General features: G+C 48.2%; 6 protein-coding genes across 6 annotated transcripts; 5 read left to right on the forward strand and 1 right to left on the reverse strand.

Annotated features, from left to right (window-relative positions):
- The first annotated feature begins 1,569 nt into the window (after positions 1-1,569).
- On the forward strand, positions 1,570-4,825 carry AD-8 (adenylosuccinate synthase activity protein). The gene is given in 19 exon segments (XM_040915308.1): positions 1,570-1,699; positions 1,780-1,790; positions 1,872-1,898; positions 2,120-2,158; positions 2,310-2,335; positions 2,390-2,410; positions 2,504-2,783; positions 2,856-3,122; positions 3,220-3,308; positions 3,351-3,446; positions 3,504-3,540; positions 3,604-3,639; positions 3,653-3,654; positions 3,774-3,801; positions 3,867-3,902; positions 3,978-4,046; positions 4,121-4,261; positions 4,328-4,354; positions 4,418-4,825. The coding sequence occupies 19 exon segments, from the start codon at positions 1,669-1,671 to the stop codon at positions 4,601-4,603; spliced, it is 1,449 nt and encodes a 482-aa protein (XP_040774493.1). The 5' UTR covers positions 1,570-1,668; the 3' UTR covers positions 4,604-4,825.
- A 2,164-nt stretch (positions 4,826-6,989) lies between these two features.
- On the forward strand, positions 6,990-8,158 carry M406DRAFT_261417 (DHS-like NAD/FAD-binding domain-containing protein; the record flags this gene model as incomplete). The annotated part of the gene is made up of 2 exons (XM_040917439.1): positions 6,990-7,284; positions 7,365-8,158. Coding segments are annotated over 2 exons (1,089 nt in total), but the record flags the coding sequence as incomplete, so codon positions are not given.
- Positions 8,159-12,304: 4,146 nt separating this feature from the next.
- M406DRAFT_74126 (uncharacterized protein) lies at positions 12,305-13,134 on the reverse strand (the record flags this gene model as incomplete). The annotated part of the gene is made up of 2 exons (XM_040925705.1): positions 12,305-12,487; positions 12,691-13,134. The coding sequence occupies 2 exons, from the start codon at positions 13,132-13,134 to the stop codon at positions 12,305-12,307; spliced, it is 627 nt and encodes a 208-aa protein (XP_040774495.1).
- Positions 13,135-16,226: 3,092 nt separating this feature from the next.
- Positions 16,227-16,865, forward strand: M406DRAFT_332022 (uncharacterized protein; the record flags this gene model as incomplete). The annotated part of the gene is made up of 1 exon (XM_040920701.1): positions 16,227-16,865. One exon carries the CDS (start codon positions 16,227-16,229, stop codon positions 16,863-16,865), a length of 639 nt encoding a protein of 212 aa, XP_040774496.1.
- Positions 16,866-20,320: 3,455 nt separating this feature from the next.
- M406DRAFT_357110 (uncharacterized protein) lies at positions 20,321-21,094 on the forward strand. The gene is made up of 2 exons (XM_040923593.1): positions 20,321-20,620; positions 20,679-21,094. The coding sequence occupies exons 1-2, from the start codon at positions 20,515-20,517 to the stop codon at positions 21,041-21,043; spliced, it is 471 nt and encodes a 156-aa protein (XP_040774497.1). The 5' UTR covers positions 20,321-20,514; the 3' UTR covers positions 21,044-21,094.
- A 568-nt stretch (positions 21,095-21,662) lies between these two features.
- On the forward strand, positions 21,663-24,143 carry M406DRAFT_74129 (uncharacterized protein; the record flags this gene model as incomplete). Its single annotated transcript, XM_040925706.1, has 2 exons — positions 21,663-22,358; positions 22,446-24,143. 2 exons carry the CDS (start codon positions 21,663-21,665, stop codon positions 24,141-24,143), a joined length of 2,394 nt encoding a protein of 797 aa, XP_040774498.1.
- Positions 24,144-25,461: the final 1,318 nt, after the last annotated feature.

Here is a 25,461-nt window from a genome sequence, read left to right on the forward strand (position 1 = left end):
TAGTCGTTTCCCTGGGCATCTTGTGTACAGGCTGGTAACTGAAAATTCAGTTAGATCTAGTTACGAAACAGGTCACAGGCAACAAGGACCAACTTTCAGGATCCAGCCCCCAGCCCCCGGCTTTAAGTTAAGCTGAGTCTATCCGGTAGCCCCAGAGTCATGAATCTCATGACCGTGCACTCCCCAATGCTTGGGGACAGCACTTATATCCAAGCAGTCAGCTCTCCCCTCGAGTGATCTAAAGTTGTCATTGTAAGGCCTATACTGCAGCTGGAATCTAATTACGAGAACATAATTGACTGGATATTTGGATAAGGTTACTGGTGGGGACTCACAGGTTCCAACCGTAAGGGCGTATCCTGCTATAAAAACGTATCATTCCACCGAAGAAGTTGCTATGTAAGTTTTTCCAGAGCCGGAATCCGAGCAGGCTTGCGAACACTTGTAGAATCACCTGAATCATACCAGCTTGGGGATGTGCAAGAATGTTTGTTGAATACTTTGTCCATCATTAGAACAAGGACTAACAAGTATGTGGAACTCAATGATCTTTCACCCCGCAGGATCTTTTGCTCTTGAAAGCCTTGTGAACATGAGAGACTTGAAAATACAGAGAACTAGGAATAGGAACCATAATCAGGGATTTTGAACGACATTCTAATTAATATTCAAAGAGGATATTATATTCCAGTGTCAGAGATCATTATCCTTTCAGTATCAGACAAAAGCCTGCTTTGATTATACCTAGAGTTGTGGTGATTGGAGGTTAGGTGCCTCACCCGGCGGGCAAAGACGCTAAGACTATCAGCACCCGGAAGCGGGCCTAATCATGGGGGCCTCATGTATTTGCCTGTCTCTCTAACAAGGTCTGACTGAACTGTACCAAAGGGAGAAAGGGAGAAAACGAGAAGGAGGGAAGAAAGACGGAGAGGAGAAACGAGCAGACACAGGGCAGGCATATTGGGTGGCTTGCAGCGACGATGGCATGCATGCATGCATGCATGGATGCTTGCTATCATAGCCATAGTATACTGGACTGACCAGGTAAGACCGGTCAGCAGCTTGGCTCAGTGGCTTTGACGTGGGTGCGGTAACTGAGAGTGTGGTGGAGGGGGCAGCAGACCCCGCCATCGGGTGTCTTGCCGCAAAACGGGCGATCGGGTGCAGCCGCTGCACCTAGAGACACGGGTTGCTTTGTCATCAAGAGGGGCAGAAATGAACTTTGGCCCCGCACTGTCGCCCCTAATCCTGGAATGAGGTCAAAAAAAAATGAACACCAACATGGCATGGCTGCACACAAGAAAAGTGAAAGAAAGGAAAAAAAAAAATTAGACAATGGTCCGAATATCTATTGAACAATCGTAAACATATTCATAGCATATACAAATTTTCTTCTTCTGTCGTTCTCTCATCTTGGCTTGCGACAACGGAGAGGCCTGCTCTCTAGTGTCTCCAAGTCGATCCGGCAGCCTTTCCGCCCGCGATGAAAATTTCGCGCTGAGTCATGAGTAACGCGCTGGGCCGGCCGGCCCTCTCTTTCACCACCAACCAACTCTCAACCGACCTACCTTCCAACCAAACCCAACCACAGTTTCGACCACTCGTGTTACTTTCAAGGCCACACGCCTCAGGAAAGTAGTCTCAATCAACGATTGTTTATCTCAAATCATGGCGACCATCATCTTGGGCGCCCAATGGGGTACGTGTACACCCTAATAACTACTTACTCTATAATCTGTCCCTCCAGTTCTGGCTAACCAAATTGTGCTCCGTTACCAGGCGATGAAGGCGTAAGCAAATAAGGAGGCGCCTGCAAGACAGACATATGCACGTGAGCTAATACTTTACAATCTTCTCAATCCATCTTACAGAAAGGCAAGCTTGTGGACTCGGAACTGGTAAGTACCTCAGACACACACACACATAAGTATTCGTTATGGAACCATCATTCTTTTCCTCTTTGCCAGAAACGCTCTCTCCCCCATCATTTCTTCTACCTTCCCTTCGAGCTGCCTACCCAATTTGGGAACTGCTCTTGTTGGCTTCGCATGGTCTTCTTATTTTTCAATTGCCAGCCGCCACAGTGAGTAATGAATAATGCTGACTTTTCCCACCGCAGCATACCGCTCGTGCCAGACTCGTGGCCAGAGCTGCAGGAGTAAGCTTGCCTCCTCCCCCCACCCCCGCCCCCTCCCAATGTGGATCATCCAGGGCGTGCCGGGGCATGATCCCGCGGCTCATGGTCGTCGCCATCATCTCGGAGCTTCCCGAATCAACAAACAGACTGTGTGTGCTGACTGTACTCCAAGGGTCACAATGCCGGTCACTCCATCAGGTTTGTTATCTTTGCACCGCAAGAATCGCCGTCGTCGACTAACATACGTTACAGGGCGCAAGGTGTATCATACGAGTGAGTATAATTATCATCATCGTCGTCGTCGTCGTCGTCGTCGTCGCCAATCAATGCAACTGTTCGCGGTGGAGACTGATCAGGACATTATAGTTTTCACCTCCTTCCTAGCGGTCTGGTTGCCGAGCACTGCAAGGTCAACCTGATCGGCTCTGGTGTGGTGTTTCACGTGCCGACTTTCTTCTCCGAGCTGGCCGTATTGGAGAAAAAGGGCCTCAAGAACGTTCACGACCGCATCTTCGTTTCTGACCGTGTCTCCATCAACCTGGATCTTCATATTGCCGTCGACGGCCTCGAGGAGGGTGAGCTCGGATCGCGCAAGATCGGCACCACGCGCCGTGGAATCGGCCCTGCGTATGCGTCCAAGGCCGCCGTATGTTCATCTCCCGCGGCCATCCCAAGCTCGTTATGTCATGTTATTTAGGTTTGCTGATGTACAATCCAGCGCACTGGCATCAAATTGGCCGAAGTGTTTGATGCCGAGACCTTCGAGAGGAAACTCCGACATCTGCACTCTGGATACGCCAAGCGTTACGGGGACCTTCTCCAGTACGACGTGGAAGACGAGCTCAAGCGATTCCAAGACTACCGGGTCTCCCTGGCCAAGTATACTGTGGACGCGGTGGCCCTGGTCAAGGATGCGCAGGACAAGAACACAGAGATCCTCATCGAAGGCGCCAATGCCCTGATGCTTGACGTTGACTACGGAACGGTAGGGAGCAGCATCTCTCACTATCCTTTGTTCTCTGGGCAAAGTTCCATATGGGGGGGGGGGGGGGGGCTAGACTTTTGCTAATCCGACAAGGCAGTATCCCTACGTTACTTCATCGAACACGGGACTGGGTGGTATCTTCACTGGCCTTGCGATCGACCCTCGAAAGATCCGCGAGATTGTTGGGTACGTCACCATGTCTTCTAGGTTATGCGAACATGGTGATAGGACGGCGCTAATGCTATTTGCCAACCATCACAGAGTCGTCAAGGCCTACACCACCAGGGTCGGAGAGGGACCCTTCGCTACTGAAGATACGGCTGAGTAGGTCCCCACTAGTTTTCGTTGCTAGACATATCGCATCGCTAAAACCAGCAACAGGGCTGGCACAAAGCTGCAAGACATTGGCCGGGAATGGGTACGTACTACATGCTGTATGAGCTTTCAGGATGGAATAAACATGCTTGCTGACCAGTTCTAGGGCGTGAGCACGGGACGCAAGAGGCGATGTGGATGGTACGTCCCCGGCCCTGGTCAAACACAGAATGATTGGACTAACCCCAACAACTAACTCGGGATAGGCTTGGTAAGGCTCTGGACTACTTCAAGCCCATGCCATTGATTTGCCCATACAACTGACGATTTTAATCCAGATTTGGTGGTGGTGAAGTACAGTACAGTACGGCGTTATCCCGTTGCGTTTACATCTTGAAGTCCCCGTTGCCCTGCTAAATAATATATCAGGCTATCAACCACTACACGGCCTTAAACCTTACAAAGGTATGTTTACAGCCCCCACCCTCCCCACTTTCTCGCGTCTCGCTTCACATACACTGCTTGCTGACCAAATTTTAGCTTGACGTCCTTGATTCCTTCGAGAAGATCAAGATCGCCGTTGGGTACAAGGACCCGCAGACAGGCGAGGTACTTACGACGTTCTGTGTGAATTATATGGGCATCTGATGCGGCATCATCAGCTAACTACATGTTGTTACTAGGAACTCGCCTCGTTTCCAGCGAGCCTCGAGCAACTCGGCCGTGTCGAGGTTGTCTACCATGAGATGCCGGGCTGGAACACGCCCATCACGCACATCAAAACATATACCGAGCTGCCGAAAGAAGCGCGTGATTACGTGGAGGTATGTAGTCGGGGGCGAAGGTTACATACTCGGCCTTGGATGTCTGGTCACTGACTTTGAATCCAGTTCATCGAGACGTTCATCGGCGTCAAGGTATGTTAATAGCACATGTCTCTCAACAGACTTGGAAGAGGATACTGACGACGAGACTCATAGATCAAGTGGATTGGCACAGGCCCGGACCGCGGTAAGACCGACCCGGACCCCCGTCCCCTCCCCCTCTATGCCTCCTATGCTTTCTCTATAGTACCAATATCTGGTACCGAGACTTTTCGATGCTGCCTTGGCCCTGTGGACCGCATCGTGAAGATTCCTATATCACTTGGTGGGCTAGAATACTAATTGTAGGCAATCTCAATAGAGGACCTGATCTATCGTGGAGACTAGTTTGCTACTAGCGACTAAGCCACAAGGACATCTCTCTTGTCCACAGCGCACGGCGAAGCAGCAGCAGCAGCAGCAGTCATTTGTCACGTTGAACTTGGGAGCCTTCAACAGGATGATAGATGTTTCACTGGCAGGAAGACAAAATAGAAAAGAGCAATTAGATTTTATAGACCTGTCAAGGCACCATGCCCAGTGCTAAGTGCGGTTTCTGGGCTTTTTCCTCCGAGCATCTTTGATAAAATTGTACCTTTGGGCCAGAATAGAGAACATCGTCTTTCAACTATGTCTCTTATCAACCTCACAGGGGTAGCTGGCTGCAATTGTGTATTTAGCTAGCTCTTGGTTCAGTCGGTGTCATGCACTTGTCACGTCAGGACAAGAGGCTACCCTTCACAGCTCCTCGTGGCCATGACTTGACGTGTGTGGAAGCGGTAACACAGGCGCTGACGTTCGGTAAGCTATAGGGGCTGCAACCGCGATGTCAACTTTTGGAGAAAGACCTGCTAACAGACCTCCAGCGCCACCTACCCACCCCCAATACCACTACCGGTACCGTAATCTCTAACCTCTTCCCGGCACACCATCTCGACATCGTTCTCTCAACCTGTACCAACCTAATTTCCAGCACTCCAAAGATGCGACGTCAGATCGTTCCAACTTTAAACTCAGATCTAGGAACCCTTGTCACACTGTAGCACTACAACAGTACCCGCTACAACACACGACTGGGACCCTGAATCGTAGCTAAATACACTCCGCCCCTCATGATACCGAATAAACGCCGATATTCTATCTCCACAATTTCCGCTATGCTCATTTCGGGGATTAGCAATAGCAACGGGTATTACTTCTTTCACAACCTCTACTCGAATCATTCGTAATGAGCGCACCCGTCAGCTGGCAATCTACCACTACATACATCGGATTTAAGGCACCACAACCACTGTAGGATGTTCCAGACCCACTACTGCCCTGATTCCAGCAATTGCGGCACCTAAGAGCAGCACCTAAAAAGTTGGGCAGTAGCTGTAAGCGTAGAATACCGTTGATTGCGTTTTTACTCTCTCTACCCACTGAAGTCAGTCTACTAAAACATTCCTTTGGCGGTATTATTCCTGTTGATAGGCGCTGAATTTCCCACATAAATGCGTATTATCGCATTTCATTTGAGGCACTCATCTCGAGTTGCCATTGAGGTATCATCATGCTCAAATCTCGTGTAATAGAAAGAAGTTGCACGAGTAAAATGCCGTGCACCTGTGTCATGTCACTCAAGGACCTGATCTTGCGCATCCCTCTGATCTTTTTTTTTTTTTTGACGTATTTGTAACAGATTAAAGGCCGCCTTATCCGACGTGACGGTCGCCGACGGGCTGATATGTGTGATGGATGGGCAAAGGCCAGGGAAGTTTGCTCCCATATAAAGGCCACACATGCTCATGCTCATGTCGACACAACTGGAGCTGGGAGGAGGACAGCTCATACCCGTTTCCCCCCCCCCCCCCCCCTTCCCAATATGATCAACCAGAATGTCTATGGGTCCACAGCACTAGCCCGAACACTTGTAACACTATTGACTGAGAGCAATACACATTTGGACAGTGTTTCAGTTGGAAATCTGATATTAAATGGCCCTGGCAAGGGACCTCAAACAAGAGAAAACAAGGTAAATAGAAGGAGAAACTTGGTCACAAAGACCAGGTAGTCCTCGCGCTTCCAGATCTGCTCGATGAGCACATCGCGTTGCATGCGCAGGTACAGCTAAAACTGTTTGCCGACGAACCTCTGCCTGTAGCACGTGAGCGTGGTGGAGAAGCATCCCGTCGCCGGCGGGCGTTCAAGAAGGTTGTACTCCCGAGGTATTCGGGCGGTTGTACAAGAAACGCACCAGATCTTCATGTCTGTAGTCTCCGGGGTATATACGCTCCAGCCAAACATCTCATGTGCCGAGCAACTAGGCAATATTTGCGCCACCATCCTTTGGATTTGCGCTGTCGCAGCCACCGCCGCCACGCCTTTCCTCCTTGGCACTCTCCACATGCGTCCGTGCGCACGTTGCCGTTCCAACAGACTGCAGCGCGGGGAACCCTTCCGCCACGATTTGTACCGAGAGGCGTGCAGCTTGTTCGCAGAATCTGCCTCATCAATCAATCACGTGCTGTAAACATTTTTCTATGATTTCAAGTAGCATGTTTGTCTTCACAGACGCAATCCTCGACACACTATAGCCTTTTACATCACCGCTTGCTGGCCTCGCCTCAGTCCGACTTCAGTCCATTTCATAACCCTGCTGCACTTACTTTCATTATACGGGTTAGGCCAAACTGCCTCAACAACCACCATGGATACATTTAGTCACCTTTCCTCTCCTCCCACCGATCAGGCCGGCCATATCTCATCCCTCAAGCGTCCGGTAGCCAGTGCTTTCAACAACGAAAGCCAGGTGCTTACGAACGGCCAGCGACCCGCCAAGAAGCGCAGGAAAGCAGAGCAGAAGCCCCGAAGCACCGAGCGCTTGGATCTCACCAATGAGGACGCCGCCGACGAGACTCAACTGAACCGCCTGCTAGACGTCTTGCGCACTAAGAGAAAGATTGTTGTTATCGCAGGAGCTGGCATCTCCGTTTCAGCTGGAAGTACGTCGACATTCAGGAGCCTTGTGCTCTCCCTCAGCAGATCCATAAGCGTAAACATCGGTGACTGACCAAAAAAACAGTTCCCGACTTCCGATCTAGCAAAGGATTGTTCGAGGAATATAAGAGCAAGACTCTCGGTAGTGGTGCGGCTCTTTTCGATGTCTCGGTCTATAACAGCAACAATTCTACAAAGCAATTCCATGCAATGGTCTGTGATCTATCAGTTCGTGCAAAGGAAGCTGAGCCTACCGCTTTTCACAATATGCTGGCTACGATTGCGCACGAGGGTCGCCTTCAACGCTTGTACTCTCAGAATATCGATTGTCTGGAAACATCCCTTTTGCCCTTAGCAACAAAAACGCCGCTGCCGGCGAAGAAACCCTGGCCAACTACTATCCAGGTTCACGGTGGACTGGAGAAAATGCATTGTATGAAATGCAAGTTTGTCTCTAACTTTGATGCAAGTCTCTTTCAAGGATCAGAGGCCCCTTTGTGCAATCTATGCAAGGAGCAGGACGATATACGCACTGGAGTTTATGGAAAGCGAAGCCATGGTATCGGACGGCTGAGGCCAAGAATACATCTCTACAATGAGTCTAGCCCTGATGAAGACGCTATCGGAGCAGTCTCGCAAGCAGACTTGAGACAAGTACCGGATGCTGTCCTTGTTGTGGGCACAAGCCTCGTGGTTCCGGGCATACGACGAATTGCTCAACAATTGTGCCGAGCAACTCGATCGACTCGAGATGGATTTACTGCTTGGATTAATCCAGATCCTGAACCTCGCGGTTGCGACCTGAAGGATGTCTGGGATATGGTCGTCTGCGGCAGATCAGATACTATCGCCAGCCTCTTGGGACTTCCTCACTGGGATTGCATTGATCCTTATCGCAGCCAGTCTTCTATTATCGATGCAGAGCTTGACGGCAAAAATGACGCTTCTTTCTACTATACGGATGCCAGGTTCATGCTTGAAGACGACTACAACTCTGTTGGAGATTCAATATCAACACCGCAACGACTTCTCGCAACTAGTCCGTCTTTATCTTCTATTCCTCAGCTACAAAGCACAAAATCAGCCTCAGCGCCTTCTACTTCTCGCGACAATACACCCGGACTTTCTAGCAATCTCGAAAATGGTCAACGGCAGCAGATGACGCTGCCTAATAAAAATTTGCTTTCCTCTTCCTCCTGCCTTTTTCCTCTTGTTAAACCTGGACTATCGAAGTTTCAGTTGTCGAGATCACTCATAAGCACTACGCAATTCGATCCCATGCCGTCTTCTGAACTCCTTGCTCGCCGACCTCTCTACTTCGATGTGGATGAAGTGAGCATGCCGTCAAATGCTGCCATCACTTTATTCAAGCACTACTTTCCCGGAGTCACTTTCCATCCGCATCTTCGAGACAGCGGCAGATCCAGTTCCAATACGAACATGATTCGAGGATTCCACTGGGTGTACACAACGCTTCACTTGTATGATGTGGAAGGCATCTTATTACGAAGAGAACAGTTTTCTGACCGCCAGGTTTTGGCTCTTGTCAGATGGCAGTTGCTGGATTTCGGTGCCCAAGTCTGGACACCCAATTGGTTTATCAATGTGGAAAATAGAACTGTTCCGACGCTTCGACCAAGGCCGGAGTACGGCCCCGACACGCAATATGTGGCTCTTCCATGTCTGTATAAAGGCCATTGGATTGCTATAGTCTATGATTATCAGCATAATTGCATTGTGGTGCTGGATTCTCTTTTCGCAAAGCAGGACCAGGTTGTTCTGTTCACAAAGGAACTGATCAAGAGGCATCTGACGGCAATGAAACGGTTTCCTGATAACTTTCCCCAATTGCGGTGGGTAAGAACTCAGCAGCAGAAAGACAAGTGGAGCTGTGGCCTCCACATGGTGCACAACCTTCGCTCCTTCCTCTGCAAAGTTCTGATCGCAGACCGTGGACATTTCATGGACTCGTACTTGTCTGCGGAAGGAGATTGGGCCGACTATGCCTCTCAGACGTCTATTGAGGAGGGTTTTCTTCGTGCGATCAGATCAGAGCTCGGCAATGCTCACCAACCATTGAGAAATCCCGAGATTCCTCAGCAATCATTGGAAGACTGGCGCGAAGATAACGCTTCTCATCGCCTCAAGGATACAGTTGTCGCAGACAGAGCTCTGGAAGAGATGGCCGATTCAGTGGAAATTTCCGACATTTTTCTTCCTAAGCCAACTTCTCCTTGTCAGCCATCTGAAATCCTTCTTCTACCGAAGCACAAAGCCATTTCCGAGTCCAGCTCCGAAAGTGATGTGATATCCAAGAAGGTGGGCAAGCCATCGGGAGTCACAGCACGAGACCCGAACGCACCTAAATGCCATCCTGCTTCGAATTCTCAAGTGACTCGCCTTACTACAAAGATAGATGCTCTGGGAAACATGACCGATAATGATGAGAACTACGGGTGTCATCAGAATGAGACGCCCAAGGATTTCCCCACAGCGACACCATCCCCGACAGGCCAACTTGAGCAGGGCTCTCAAGAATCCCTGCCGAAGATGCTCGACATATTGAACGAAGACCTGGAAAGACTCGCAACTTCTGTTATTGAAGATGTCCACAGCTATGCTGCAACGACGGGTTCTCGCAGGCAGCCTCGGCAGAGTCAGGCACTTCAACAGCATATCTTCACGCGTCTGAGAGACTTCACTGCTGAAGTTCTTCGGAACTATAAGAGAGTCGCAGAACACCAGTCTACCGCTGTTTTATCAGCTAGCAAATCGGAGGGTCGAGGGAGTTTATCACGACTCCAGAATTCTGGTTCAGCTACTACAGTACAATCACCCTCGACTGCGCCACTCACAACAGAGTTTGTATCTCGAGCTGTGAAAGATGGGCTTTCGAGGGAAAGTTAGCCAACTGATCAGGGTAGAATGGAGAATTTGGCAATAATGCAGAAATCTCAGCTGCAGACAGCTACGCCAGAACCTCGGTACTTTCTAGATGAAGATGGTCGCAATTCGAACAAGACTCTACCTACGAATTTGGCCTGTTTGGACAATAGCAGGGCTACATCTCCTCTCTCAGACATGGATGATGCTAAACTTGAGGAACTCAGGGATCTTGTGGAACGACAGCCATTGAGACTAGACTCTGAAGACAATCGCTCCTTGAAAGCTCATTCCCTCAAGTCGCAGATGTTGACGAAGCTGATAAAACAAGCTGCTGCCTTCAAAGTCCAGACCGGGCAAAACAGGTTGAAATATACAGTCACTGAAACAGATATGGAAACTCGCTTGGGGCTTGAAGTACTTGTTTCACAATTCATAAGTTACATCAGCATGTGGAGAGACTTTTCTATACCGGTCATCAAAACCAACTTCCATATTTGCAGCGCCTGGGAGAAACGCATTTCCGGCTACTATAACCTCGCCAAGGCACTAGAAAACTCATCAAGTCTTCACTATCTCCTGTATTGAGTTGCAAAAGTTGAAATTGCGAAGGCTTTGGAGCAGAGGGCGAAAGAGCTAGGATATCAATAACTGCCTTTGGATATGATTGAGGGGATTCTGATGAGAGAAGATAAGAATATAACAGTTGCACCTCAAAATCTCCAGGAATGGCTTAGGTCACCACGACAGCTCCTCAAAGTCCTGGGGCCCTATCTCGGTGTCTCCTATCATTTGTTCCTATCAGCAAGGAAAACTCGATCACAATCAGGCAGCTCTCGCGTATCCCAGGAACAGCAATCCCAAGATTTGATTCCTATATGTCAACATTGAAAGGGGTCAAGCAACTCTCGGAGCTAGGACAACAGTTCCAAGATTCCATTTTGAGAGGAGAACAGTTTCCTTTAATGGTCTGGGAGAGGATCGATGCTCGAGTCAGAGAAAAATCAGCCACTCATCTCATGCAGCACATAGCTGTTCGGTATATTGAGAAGAATATTAGTAAGGAACCAGACTGGGAAAAGCTAGAGGGCTGGCCCGGTGAGTGGCCTTCCAGCCCTGACTCTCTTTTACCAGGTGATGTGTGTGAGATCTGTGGTAATGTGGAATGCGCCTGCATTCAAGTATGCTTTCTTAAACCTCCTCGTATTGTTCATTATGGGGTCAGAGGTTTCGGTCTTCAGGCTACTGCTATGAGCGGAGAACAGGTGGTCTATGATAATGGAGAACGCATTGAGCAGTTTGTTGGGCGGTTCTTGAATCCAGATATACACAAGGATGGGCTGGCGTTGGATTTCACAAGATCTGATATTGAAGGAGAGCTTATTGTGGCTCAACTTCATATGGGAAAAGAGAGCAACGATCTTCGTTTTGTGAACCATCGTTGCAAGAACCCAAATGCAGTGATACAGGGTATAGCGATTTCAGGGAAGCATCGGAAGATGCTGGTTGGTAGGAAGAACATATATGAGGGGGAGGAGATTACTGTGAATTTTGGGGGACAGTTCTTGAGTGGATCGGACTGTATCTGTAAGGACTGCTCAGCGTTAGTGAAGCCAGCGATTGACTAAGCCTCGCACTATAATGATTAGAATTATTCAGAAACAACTAAGGCAGAGTTGGCTTCATGTACTTGTAGAGATATATTGTGAGATGTGACACCTGGATATGATCATGATGCAATAAAGAAAAGAAAGTTGCAAAAGCTCGCGAGTCCCTCTTCCCAAGTACATTCCAAAGGTCTTCCCAAGGCTCGGAGCTCAGTTGAATTGATACTAATATTGACATGGTTATTGGGAATAGAATTAACTCAGACTTTGAGCGAGATACTGAGATTGTAGGCAAGAGTTCGACTATTATCAAACCTCTGAGCATCAAAATTGAGATTGAGATCATGCTAGATTTAATTTATAGCATAGCTATATCGAAATGACAGTGTATAGCTCCAAGGGCAGTCTACAATCTTGAGAAAGACGAATATCTAGCTCTCCTCCAAATATTCTTCATCACATATCCCTTTATTAAAAGCCTACTCCTGATGCATCATTATCGGGTACATCCTGGTTCTCAAGCAATATCCTGCCTTTAAGTATTGGTGCTGAGGCCGAGTGTCCGCAATTCAACCCTTGTTGTCTCAATCGCCTCCATAATAACTTGCTTCTGTTCGTTGAGCAGCTTGTTCACTCCGTTTATGATGGCCTGATTAGGGTCTTGCCTTGTAAGGTCTCTTGTTAGTGTGAATTCGTCCCCAATCTTCATAGGAGAAAACTAAGAGTAGGAAGAATGTAGTATCCTTACTGTTTTATGGTCGGGTATTTACAGGCGATACCCTTTCCCAGACAATTAGTGCATGGCTTCTTTTCATCGCATCTCATTTTGAGCTGCCGACATTTATCGCAAGCCTTAAAATAAACTCAGTATATCTTGAATCCAGGGAAGGGACATATATGCATGAATCTCAGTGAACATACCAGTAAGGCCTTTCGAGGCTTCGGCTTCTCAGCTGTGGCCGCATACGAAGTGGGTGAGGGGTTTTGACCTGGTCCCGTTTGCAGCGCAGGATGCATCTGGTTCTGCTCATATAGGGTTGTGGGAGGACCAGGTTGAGACAGCGCTGTATATTGAGGATAATAGAGAGATTCCTCGTCCTGCTGCGGCCAGGAGCCGTTTCCATTGCTCATGTAATCGCTCTCCGCCGTGTAGCTATCAGGGAAATTGCTATACATAGCAGTAGCAGGTGGGAGGAGAGTGGGCGTCGGCAAAGATAAGACTGGGACCGGAGGTAGGGTTGCGATGCGTAATTGGTGCACTGGTGATAGTGGGAGGTTGTGATGGGCTTCACTAGCTGTGCAGGTGTCGCTCTGGCTTATCAAAGCTGTCCTCGCATCCGAAGTATTTGTATAGCTTCGGTCCATCTGTGTTCAAAACTGGTGCAATACTGAGGCAGAGAAGTCGCGGTATAAATAGCTTGGGGCGAAGGGATAGGGATTTATTTTTCCGGCGGTTGCGGAGGTAGGTAGTTCAGAAACGATGCACGAAAGGACAGAAGTATAGCAAGGAACCGGGGAAAGGAGGGGAAAATTTGGACGTCTCGAAAGCACAAGTTAGTTGGTAGCGTACGAGAAGCAAAAACTACTAAAAGCAGGGGGGCGCAAGGAAAAGCAAAGCTGGCAACAGGGATAGAAGATTTGGTTTTGAAGCTTCCAAATTAGTAGGCGCTCCTGATCGTGCGCTGCTTATCAGACACGGTGAAGGGTTTAACGGGGATAGCTTTGACCGCAGTGTGAATGTGATACATTCCTCGTCACCGTTTCTAGTCACCCAAGACTCCCATTCCTCCACCCCCCTCGAGAAGTTCAGCATTTCTTTAGACAGCGGGATATGGTCCCACGGCCAGGCCCCGCTTGCTAATGCATCGAACCGGTATCAGAAGCAGCACCGAGCCATCTCGGCGGCAGCTCATTGCACCATTCGTAAGACTGACGAGAAGCCAAGGCACGAACTAGCTATCACACTAGGGGTAACCTCCGGCCACCGTAACTTCCGGCCACCCCGGTCCGCTCCCAGCCACCTTCAACCCCCCTCTTTTTGTATCATCTTTTCTCAATCAATTCTACTCTAATCAACTTCGTATCTTCATCAAGCCTTTATGCAGTCATTATGAAGCTCTATACCGAATTTGAGCTAGCTCAGGCTCTTGAGGCTATCAGAAGGGGTATATTTCAGCAACAGGCCTCGAAGAATTGGAGCATACCAAGAGCTACTCTTCAGGATCGCTTAGCAGGAGGAGAATTGCATTCAACAGCATATGAATATAAGCAAAGGCTTTCTATCAGCCAGGAAAGGAAGATAGCTGAATGGATCTGCATTCAGAAAACCCTAGGGCTTTTACTAAGCTACTCAGAGCTTAAGCACTTTGCTCAACGAATTCTCGAGATTAAGGGAGATCCTTAGGCTCTAGGAAGAAAGTAGCTACAAACTTTCTTGAAGAGAAATCCAAATATTCAGATTCGCAAGAGTTAAAAGATTGCTTCAGCTCGAACTAATAGAGCTATAATAGAGATAATACAGCTTTGGTTTCCATTTTTCAAACCTTTCTCAAATTCAAGCTATCAAGCTAGCTAATAGATGGAATATGAATAAAGCTGGAATAGCTAAGAGCTAAGAAGGGAATGGATTAGTTCTTAGTAGCTCTTATTTGCATGCGATTCATCGAAAAGAGCCTGGATCAAGATTCTGAACTTCTTTCCTCGAGTATATTTCTGCTACAGATGCTTGCTTCTTCCCTCTAGTAATCTTCAAGAAGAAAACAGTACAACAACAGTAGTTTCCTCTCCTCTTGGAGTATTTCAATAGCTAGCAGTTTATAGCAACAACAAACGGATAAACTGATAATGCTATAGCACTTGAATAGCTGAAAAAAATCTTCATCCCAAGCAACCAGTTAGCAAACCCCTTAGAAACCAGATTATTAGTTCTGAATAGCTACAGCAGCTATATAACTAATGAATTTATGTAGCAATACTATTAAAACAATATTCTGTTGATTTACTTGCCTTCTCATACTTCTCATATACTTCAACCTTTCGATCTAAGAATCTTCTCATCTCTTAAGAAAGCATACAAACGAAAAGTTAGTTATATCAGCTAATAAGAGAATTCAATAGTCTTTAGCAAGCATTTATTCCTCAAGAACTATTATAAAGCTCGTATTGTCGTGGTGGCCAGGGTGGCAGTCCGTAGGACATGGAGTACAGTGGTTTAAGAGTCCTCACACATATAAAGAATACCACCCACTTTTCAAATTCTTTAGCTATAGGCAACAATCAAGCATCCTTTCTCTTCTTTCAATTTTGAACCCTTTGGACAGGTCTAAGACAGGTTTTTCACCCTGTTCTTGTGCCCGTGTGGCCTTAGTTTGCTGTCCTCATCTGTACAGGCACGCTTGGGTTGCACGAGCCCTTGCCCATTGCTTCGGCAGCTGTTCGTTCCTTTTCTCGAGGGCGATGGCGCCCTAGTTCTGATTCAGTATAGAGAGTTTCTCGAGCTGAAATATCAAGTCTGAATAGAGTGCTACTAGCTTATAGCTTGTTAGACTCTCCAAGCTACTCTTAAGCTCTCTCCTCCTTGAGAATACTTCTCAATACATTCAGAGCTAGCCAAATTCAGGCTTAACAGCATTAACAGCAGCCCAGCATACTACAAAAGCCTTCTCAAGCTAGCCAGCTATCTTTTCAACTCCTTGAAAGGCTAAACAGCTATACTATTAGCTATAGAAGAATTAGCACCAACTTTCGTCTCAGCTACTGCAATGTATACTCTTTAGGAAAATAAAAAAGGTATTTGATAAGCAAGATCTTGAGTTTGCAAAAGCTCTGGAAAGAAATGAATTCTGGAAAGGCAAATAGAAGCTAAAAAGCTTACTAAAAGAAGGAAGGTAGATTTGAGCCCAAACTCGAGGTTCGCAGACATTAAGAATATACAGAGGGCTCGAAATGCGGCCAATAGAGATGGCGACAGTCTAGATGAAGAGAGCAGCATCGAATTACCTACTGATGAGAAGGAATGCATCGTGGTGGGTGTATAAGAAGAGGAATGTATATAAGATAATATATATATGAGTGGTTGGTGTAGCGGGCCGGGGTGGCCGGAAGTTACGGTGGCCGGAGGATACCCCCTCCGACTTACCGTCAGTAGATAGACTATTATATATAGCTCTTCACTACTAGACTTCATACTACTACAGACTCATAGCCTCTACTGTCTACTTCAACTTTGACCCCCTCAGGCAATACGTTCACTCCAGCCTGGCAGGGCTCATTTACGTGGACCCTCGATGCGCTTAAGATCTTTGAAGCCTGCTTCACCAGCACTCTCAAGTACACCACCTGCCGGCCGAATCCAACAGAGAAGGGCCGCATACGTAGCGGCAACGTCTTCGTCTAATAACGCTCCAGACTTTCCGAGTCCCATTGACGAGGAAAACCCTCGGATTTACCAGGCCGTGATGTCCATGACAACTCCCCCGGCCCCGTATGCCCAGGCGCCAATGTGCTCAGATGCCTACGAGGCAGCGAAACTCGGCAGACACAACCACTCGCCCCCTATAGCCGACCCAGCATACATAGGACCAGACCACCGCATAGGCGCGACACCCTCCTACACGATGACACCCCATCTCCGCTGCAGCAGGGTCTGCCGAGTTTCACTTAGCATGCCCACCCATAGGCCCGTCCGAGAAGCAGCAGGGGCAGCACAATACCTTCCGCTGTATCATACCCGAATTGCTAGCAAGCGCCAGCAGTACAAGAAGCATGCCGGAATCCAGGACGGGAAGATGAAGTCTGGTTGCATCCGCGGGGTGAGCGAGGGAGTTGACGACATAGCTTTCCCACAGTCGTTTCTCGAAGAGCCGCCTGATATCACCTCTGGTGTGACCTTTGAGGTGACTATCAAGTCTGGGCTCAAGCTCGAGCTCGAGCTTGAGGCTTCGGAGGCTTCGAAGGCTTACGTGTGGCAATGCTCGCTCGCGAGTGGCAAGTTGTACGTGTTTATCGAGAGGCAGCCCATGTTCGAAATTCGCCCGTCAGGGGTGTTCAAGGTTGAGCCAGGCCTGAAGTTTGTCGTACAGAACCGGCTTTTATAGTGACTCGGTGATGCATATCACTGGCATAAAAGCAAATGAGGATTCGGGCTGCTCACGCCTCGCTTTTTTCTAGAAGTACTTTAGGTAGAGTATGCAATATGATCTTCATACATATCTAGCGAGGTTAGAGAAAGAATAAACTTTTTCATATGCTAGCCTTGATTCATACCTTGTCCTAGCTCTTTTGCATCTCAACCTAATATCTGGAGTGCTGCGAGAACGTCGACTCAGCCGTCAAGGACATCGATGTGATGCTGTCCATTTGGGGTCAGAGCAGCTGCATGAATCTGATGAAAGACGAGAACGCATAGAAACAGATAACTGTTCAGGCTCCTTGCGTTCACGTCCCCTCAATAATCCCTTGCATGTAAACATACAACCTCTCGAATACGCCAGGTTGCTCGGAAAGCTGCCGAGCTAAGCCGGTTGCAGGCAGCATAGTTACTGCATATCTTGAGCTCGATTTAAGGAGAGGCAGCTGTCCTTGTGAATCGATGCTGCAACCACATAATTACGTCTTGATATAGCTAACTGACCCGCTCAGTGCTCCTGATAATCTAACCTCTCTGCTAATATCGACAACTTTGAGAAAACAGTGCGCTCTCTTGTGTCTGTAGTGGCGTCTATAGTGAAAACATATTAGATATGCTTACGCGTACCTTCCAGGAGAAGCCTTTTCTGGTGTTTATCTACTTTCGAAAAACTTGGCAATTTATAAGAAGTAATAATTCCTAGTCACTAGCCTAGCGAACGAGGCTTTAATACAATATAAAAAAGTCATTAAGGAGGAGATATCTTATGGCACAGCCTAGTTCAAGCATATCGGTTGCATTAACTGAAATCTGGCTACAGGTCAATCAGAGTTTCCCAGAGTATACTGCCTGCTTGATATAGTAAAGAATTACACAAAGCTAGAGACTGAGCAAATGTGTCACTATCATTTTCGGGAAGTGTTCAGATAGCTATAATACTGAAGATAGAAATTTGAAAAAAAGAATCATATTCATATGAAGCTCACTCGAATAAATCCCCAACCTTTAGCTAAGAGTAGAGTGACAGACTAAGTCCCAGATGTGAGAGAAACGAGCTATCTAAATATGCCTGAAATATAGCGAGGGAAGGAAGGGATGAATTCTGGTTTCTTAAGCATAGATCAGCTGAAGCAGAGGCAATTCAGCTTCCAATAGTACCATAATATCCACCGATTTTCAAGTCCATCCTGGATGAGTTCCCGGTCTTGTATTTGTACATTGCGCCATATATCCAAATCTTCAAGGCTCGTAAAACTTGTATCAGGAAGTTCATGGGCATCTTCACCTCTGTAGTTGTTCTTTCAGGCTGAAAGCGGTCCTGGCTTAGGCAAGTAGAAGGGCTGATCGCTGTTTGTAGATCATGGGCAGACCAAGGCGTCCGTTCTTGAAGAAGGTTCCATGCAGACGTAGCATCTACCGAAACTTTCCGAAGTTTGATCAGTTTCTCGTCAGTGTGGAAGGATCCGGGGGAGAATGATCATGAAATATTGCGGCTCGGATGGGTTCGCGATCAAGATAACGAGGGCGAAAACACCTGCAATACCCAATCGGCGCAGGAAATGTGCCTGGACCAAGGCTTGAAGGCTTTTACTGTAAGATAAGAAGATCAGTTCCGGATTATCAAGGCTTTCTGTGGTACTATTATGGGTAATATGGTCAGCTAGAGTTTTTCGTCACAGATAGGCAGCGTACATTTTGTTCTCCTTGCGTCGGCGGTCGGTTAAGACGGCGGAGACCGAGTTCCTCGAAATATATTGTAGAATGAAAGGGATTATCAACATTGCTGCTGAAGCTGCGCTAGCAAAGAGCCAGCTACAACCTGATTTGAAGAATGCCAGAAAAGTCGCTGGTAACTGATCAAAAAGAAGGTCGAGGAGATGCTGACAGATTTGCAGGAGTGATGAGGATTTGCGATTAGCTTTGGTAGCTGCTTCAATCGAATCTTATGACTCTCCAGAGCTTTTCAATACAGACAGAGCTTGCTCAAAGATAGCCGTCTCAAGAAACAGCCCTATTTCTACCCAAAAGACAGGCACTGCGCAGTTAGCAGCTTGGCTTAGAAGAAGTAAGGAAATGAGAAAGAGGTATGATGGTGTTCGAAAGAGTATCCAGTACTTCGACCAGAAACATAAAAGTTTGAGGATAACATATATGACTGCACAGAAAAGATCTGGAGCAAAGAAAACATATTTTTCCGCCGTTATGACGGTACCCTCTCAACAATCTCGCTGACCTGTCTAGCATTCTTGATCGCGTAGTCACAAAAAGAGTATCATATAACGCGGAAAGCTCCAGCAAACACTGTTAAAGAGCAGTCTGGCTCAAGCGATGAAATAGCTACGGAGATCCCCTGTGAAGTAGGTTGGATTCTGCGGAAGACGCAGATATCGGGAAGGGGAAGGCAATCTCCGGCATAGAAAGGAGTCCATGTATGGTGTGATGGAGTAGGGGCTCAAGTGTCAATAGATGTGCCCCTAGGAGCTTCTAGTCTGTTTTTAGTCCACTTTCCCGATAGCACTGATGACTGAACCTAAGAAGTGAGATCAGCATAGTCAGATGCCTGTATTGAATGCCTATGTAGACAAGACCGATTGCTTCACCATGCAACCAGAAAGAAACATCCATGCTTGCTTGATGAGACGAGGCAAATAGATGCAGGACTGTCCGCATGCGCTAAGCCCAAAAATACACTGTACATGTACCAGCCCAGACAGGCGTACTCGGATTCCTTCATTGCCTGGATACAAGACTCCATGCACATATGGAAATAAGGAGCTTCGGCATCCCTCTCAGCTATGTAGCATCCAGCATGTCACTGATATCTGCAAGGTTGAGAACGGACTATCGGGAGGCGCTCCCTAGTTGCAGAGCACCACACTGTATCATGACCTACCATAGCTCATTATGCAGCACGACTATGATCTAAAGTTGAAAGGGAGCTTTGTGAGGAATTCGGCTCATTTCGTTTCACCATGACAGATCACTTTGTAATAAGCACTAAAGTAGCTTACATTTATCCAAGTTGATGTCTAGCGGTGAAGCTATTACGAAAGCAGTATAGCAAGCTAAGTTATACAGAATACGTGAGTGGAGAAGCTACGAAAGGAACGTCAGGGAAAACCTGCCTACTGCAAGTGCGTGCTAGCTAAGCGGAATCGTGGTTCGGCTTTGAGGAGGATGCACTATTGACAGTATCCGATAATACCGAAGAACTGACTAAGCTTGAGGACAAGGCAGAAGCCAAGAAGGTCAAATTCAAAGATCATCGCCCGTCCATGTCATTTCACCTTTTCTTTCCTGTTCCCCCACCCTCTCCTTTTCTCATCCCCCTATCAAAGCCCTGCTTTCCCACAATACTACTACTTCTCTATCAAACTCAAAACCATTCCTATTCACAGTCACTCGCAGCCGCTACTATGGACCTAAAAGTCTGTAATGTAGAGGTACAATCGAGGGACATCGAAATCCGCAAGGCTACGAAGGAAGACCGGCAGGATATCATTGAAGTCATCAGAAGTGGCTTCCCAGATGATCCTGGCTGTGCCTACAAGTTTCCGAATCGTGTTGAGTTCCCAGAGGACTTTGATGAGTGGACAGGGAAGGATCTCGACACATATATGCAACAGCCAGAAAAGTATTCAGTTCTTATTGCAAGATTGTCTAATAAAACAATTGCATATAGTATCTGGGATATAGATATGTGTATCAAGTCGAATATTGGAGGTATGTACTGCACTGCCTTGCTTTTTACATGAGGCTAGCAGCTGATCGGTTCTATTAGATCATGGCATTGAGAAGCGGCGGGATGCTGATCCAGCGCATATGAAAGAATATTCTAAAAGAATGTCTGAAACATATTCTAAATATTTCAACAAGTATGGGAGCAAGCAGCTAAGGCTGGAGTGGCTCATTGTTCATCCAGACTTCCGCTACCGTGGGGCTGGCACTATACTATGCAATTGGGGCAAGGAGGAAGCTATCAAGCGGGGTGGTTGGACCCTAACTGTCACAGCTAGCCCAATGGGCAAGTGCCTTTACAATAAACTTGGGTATCAGGATCTTGGAGTAGTTGTGGCTCAGGTGGATAAAGAAGTAGAGCGAGTGGGGATCTTCGTCTTAGCCAAGGAGGACCTCGTAAAGATGTAGAGATATCCGGTTTAGTAGGGCTTATTATTATATACTGAGTTGCAATATTGATCAGATCAAAGTGGTTCTCTTCCTAATTCCTGTTCCGGAAAAAAGCACCAGAACCTGCTTGATGCTGCGAATTCCGTGACATGCGTGGCGAGCAGCTTCTTACTTTGATACCGCTCTTGTTAGCATAAACCCTTTGTATACTTTAGAATCTTCGGATACTGCAGTGCATCATTACATGAAGCTACATAGTCATACTACCTATGTTGCCTATGTGCTGAGGCTACATAGTCATGCTGCCTATGTTGCCTATGTGCTAAGGCTACATAATTGCTTGTAACCCTAACCCTGGGTTATCTAATCCTGGTTGGTTTGTTCACGTGTTGGGCTGCAATGCTTGGTTCCTTGTTGGCGGGGCCTGTTTCGTGACCTGCATGCTGGATGGGTCATAACAGCAAGGCTCCGGCCGATAATCTCTATTAGGGGCCCGGATTTATATTAGTCCGAACCGGACGGAAATAGCTAGTTTTATCGACTGGCGATGGCGTCAACAACAATAGGCCAATTGCGCTGTTTCACATCGCACCTCATTCTCGAAACGTCATGACGACAACCACCCTATCATGACAAAATGGACCACCCGAGCAGCGATTGCGCCCGCCAGGACCTCCGGGCCTTTCTCGCGTCCTACGCCAATATGGCGTCCGAATACATCGAGATCGATCGAGACCCTGCGACCACAACCCAAGGAGCCATCACCGATCCCGAAGGGCGCCTTGCCCCGGCTCGTCTGGCGCCGTGGAAGGATGGCTCCGACGTACTCGACGACATCTTCAATTGCCTCCTTACTGTGCTCGAAGACGCCGAAGGTGGTCATACCCAAGAAACATTCCCTAGCCGCCTCCATGTCAGCGAGACGGGCCAAGCGCTGTCAGTCATCAACAGCGAGGCCGCTGTTCATCTCTTCGACGTCGATACCCTTTACAAACCAGCAAACAAGATTCTCGATGCAGCTCTTCGCCGGTCCGCTATACGCGCAGCTGTGACGCCGATCCTACATCGCCGAGGATACAGGACAGATTTGGCGCCGATGGATAGCCAGGATGTACCGGGCGAGTTCATGTTCTCCCCGCACCACAGGACCATCACGGTTCCCGCCCACATCGCCGGCCACAAGAGGAAAAGGTCGGATTCCAAATCGACGGACCCAACAGACACAGGTGATCACGGGCCCGAGGTCACCGAGGACGAGATCAATGTTATCACAGACACTCCCAGCCCCAGTCTTAGCCAGGCCAGCATTCAGCCCGTCGTCAGGATCAACTCGGTGAGTGACCTATAGCTTGGTCGCGTGGCCCAGCCAAGGGCCTTCGAGAATTGGCCTCCTCCTGCAGGTCGCTGACAAGAGGTGTAGGAGAATAAGATCAACCTCAAGTCCGGTCCTGGCGACTACTACTGCTCCTTCGTCTCGAGCTCCTCCCCGCCCTCCAGGCGCCTTCTGCTCATCGGCGAGGCCAAAGCGCCCCACAAGCTTACCCGCACCCTGATCTATAGCGCTCTAGGGGGCAATCCGACGATCGACACAATACAGTTCATGCAATCCGCCGAGCGAAACCAACAGAACAATTTCGAGGAAGATCAGAGGTGGCTCGCAGCTGTCGCTACGCAGATCTATAGCTCGCTGGTTAATAGCAAGCGACGCTATGGCTATATTACAACTGGCCAGAGCTACGTCCTGCTGCGCATCTCGCCCTCCTCCCCGAAGATTATCGAATACTTGGCCTTGCCACCGTCGGCCCCGCAGCCGGAACACCCCGTTCATGAGCGGGAAGATATAGCATCGCTGGCGGCCACCCCGCTCTCACGCCTGATCTGTCTAGCTCTACTATCTTTATTCTCGGCAAGCTACCTAACAGAAGCCGAACATCAGGAAGCTACAACTGCTGAGTCGGCCCTGGTCTGGCGGGACGCGCGGGTGCGAGAACAGTCACTCGAGTCCAAAACCTTACAGTCCACAACAAGCGCTATTACGAAAAGCTCAGGTGACCAAGTGTGGACGGGACAGCATAAACAGAATACACACAAGCGCGTGTCCTCGGAGCATGACGAGGATGACAACCGCCCCACCAAACGGCCCCGACTGTCAATAGTATCAGTTGCTCATCCAAGTCCCCCCTGTCTTACGCCGCCACCCGAAATAGAGCAGTCCGTGGCTCACAGTTCCATGGATGCTGTACCGTTCTGTACATCCCGCTGCATCCTCTCACTCGCTCACCGCGCCGAGCCGTCTACTACGTACCAACCTCAAGACCCCTCATGTCCAAATTGGCCGCTACATCAGCTGCATGCCCAGACCCTCGACCTACGGTCCCTTGCGCGCTCCAGCATTCAACTCCCCATGTATAACTACGACTACGATAATACAGAGGAGGCCCCGATCCTTTTGCAAAGGAGCACCGAGAATGCTACGTACGCAGATCAGTACGGCGCGGCCTCGGCTCTTTTCAAAGTTCGGATTCAACCTGGGGGGTATGTTCTCATCGCGAAAGCTGGTAGGACTTCGGATGCGGTACAACGCCTCAAATATGAGGAACGAGTCTATCGGAAGCTACGTGACTTGCAAGGCAATGCGATACCAGTCTGTGCTGGCTTGGTAGACCTTCCACGCGATCGTCCCAGGCCACCTTTTCGCTTCGCGAGGGACTTCCCAGCTTTCCTCCTGCTCAGCTGGGCCGGGACGTCCTTACTACAATGCCGTGATATAGTAGTCACGGAGACCGAGCGATGGAAGGAGTCTATGGAGGTTGTGCTTAAACAAGTGCACGGGAGGGGCATGTTGCACTGCGACGCAGAGCCGCGCAACTTTGTGCTTCGCTATAACGATAACGGCCCGTCCGGTATGCGTCTCTTGGATCTTGAACGGGCTATAACCAAAGGACGATTTACCCGTCGAGCGAGGAGGTCAGGTCCCGTCACGGACGAGAAAGCAGAGCGGGATTTCCGGCAGGCTTGCGTGCGGGAGAGGGAGCGCTGCCTTGCATACCTCGACGAGTGGGCTGGTTGGAGGAGAAGAGAGCTTGCGCGGGCCGCAGTTAGAGCGCAGAACCGTTAATACAAAACAAGGAACAACCTAAGAAGCGATATGCCTTTTTTTCTTCTTTTCATATTTGCCTTGGGTGCCGTCTGTGCTGGTGTAGTGGCCATCTATTACGAGCCGTCCTTCGCGCCACATAATGGCTAAAGCAAGATCCGGGGCGGGGCAGAATAGTGATCGAACTCCCTTCTCGCAATCCTGCCTTTCCTAATTCCTCTTAACATATGAAAGTCTTTAGGAAATCTGTACTCACACAACCGTGGCATCCGTAGTTAACAAAAGTGGGGCGCCGACTTATATACTAATATATACAACCTATTTAGCTAGCATATATAATATACTTAGCTGATATATATATCCTACTTAGCTAACTTATATAATTTATTTAAATTAAGCTCTTGATATGTGTAATGATGCACTGCAGTATCCGAAGATCCTAAAGTATACAAAGGGTTTATGCTAACAAGAGCGGTATTAAAGTAGCAATCACTGAATACGGAAATATAACAAGTAATCCGTGCAAATGCTTTCATTCGCTTTTGGAGCTATTCAAGTATATAATAAATAAATACTTAGATTGATAACTGAAGAGCTATATCTAATACCTTCACACCCACACCCTGCTACCTTGGCGCCAGATGGTTTTAAATGCATGCAACCAAGCAAGATTGGAATTAAGTAGTGGAGATGATCTCCCGCTGCCTCACCTGAGACATTCCGGTAGACTACCAAGATCGCATCTGCAAAAGAAAAAATACTCGGTGCAGGCCAGGAATTAGCGTGAAAGCGGGGGGCGGGGGTTGGGGGGTGGGTTTTAGGAGCCTTCAGTCAATAAACCAACAACAATTGGCTCTTCCCATGCTGCAATTTTTTGCCCTCAAGCTGTGCTCCATACTTTCGTCACCTAGGAAAACTTCAGAATTCTCTATCCATTGGTTCGACATGCGTCCTAGGAGCGCACAATCCTCGGAGTCGCCTCCTCTCCTACCTGTCGAGGCACCTGTCGAGGCACCTGTCGAGACATTTCCTTGCCCGCCTGTGGTGATTGAATGGGATGCATCTGGTGAGTGCTTAGAAGTTCAAAAACCAAGACCTCTGGTAACAGATTTTAGTACATTATACGCCTGTTTGGTCATGTTTGGAGAGCACCAGAGTTGCATCGGATACTTTGTATCTGTGCAGATTGAGCCATATTGTACTCAGCTGGGAAAATGCATTAGCTGCGGATCTTTATAGATTTGCATCTTTTCGTCGGGACACATTTCGTCAGGATAGTAATGCCCGACATCTGCCTGGAACTATCTGTCTTCCATTCTACGATGTTGAAAGCATCCCT

This window comes from Cryphonectria parasitica, assembly GCF_011745365.1.
Source record: "Cryphonectria parasitica EP155 unplaced genomic scaffold M406scaffold_6, whole genome shotgun sequence".
In the NCBI taxonomy this organism is placed as follows: Eukaryota; Fungi; Ascomycota; class Sordariomycetes; order Diaporthales; family Cryphonectriaceae; genus Cryphonectria; species Cryphonectria parasitica.

Coding starts and splice junctions, on each gene's coding strand:
- AD-8 (XM_040915308.1), top strand. CDS start 1,669: ATGGCGACCATCATCTTGGGCGCCCAATGGG. Junction 1,899..2,119: donor AGCTTGTGGACTCGGAACTG/GTAAGTACCTCA, acceptor TTCCCACCGCAG/CATACCGCTCGTGCCAGACT. Junction 3,123..3,219: donor TTGACGTTGACTACGGAACG/GTAGGGAGCAGC, acceptor CCGACAAGGCAG/TATCCCTACGTTACTTCATC.
- M406DRAFT_357110 (XM_040923593.1), top strand. CDS start 20,515: ATGCAACAGCCAGAAAAGTATTCAGTTCTTATTGCAAGATTGTCTAAT. Junction 20,621..20,678: donor TATCAAGTCGAATATTGGAG/GTATGTACTGCA, acceptor CGGTTCTATTAG/ATCATGGCATTGAGAAGCGG.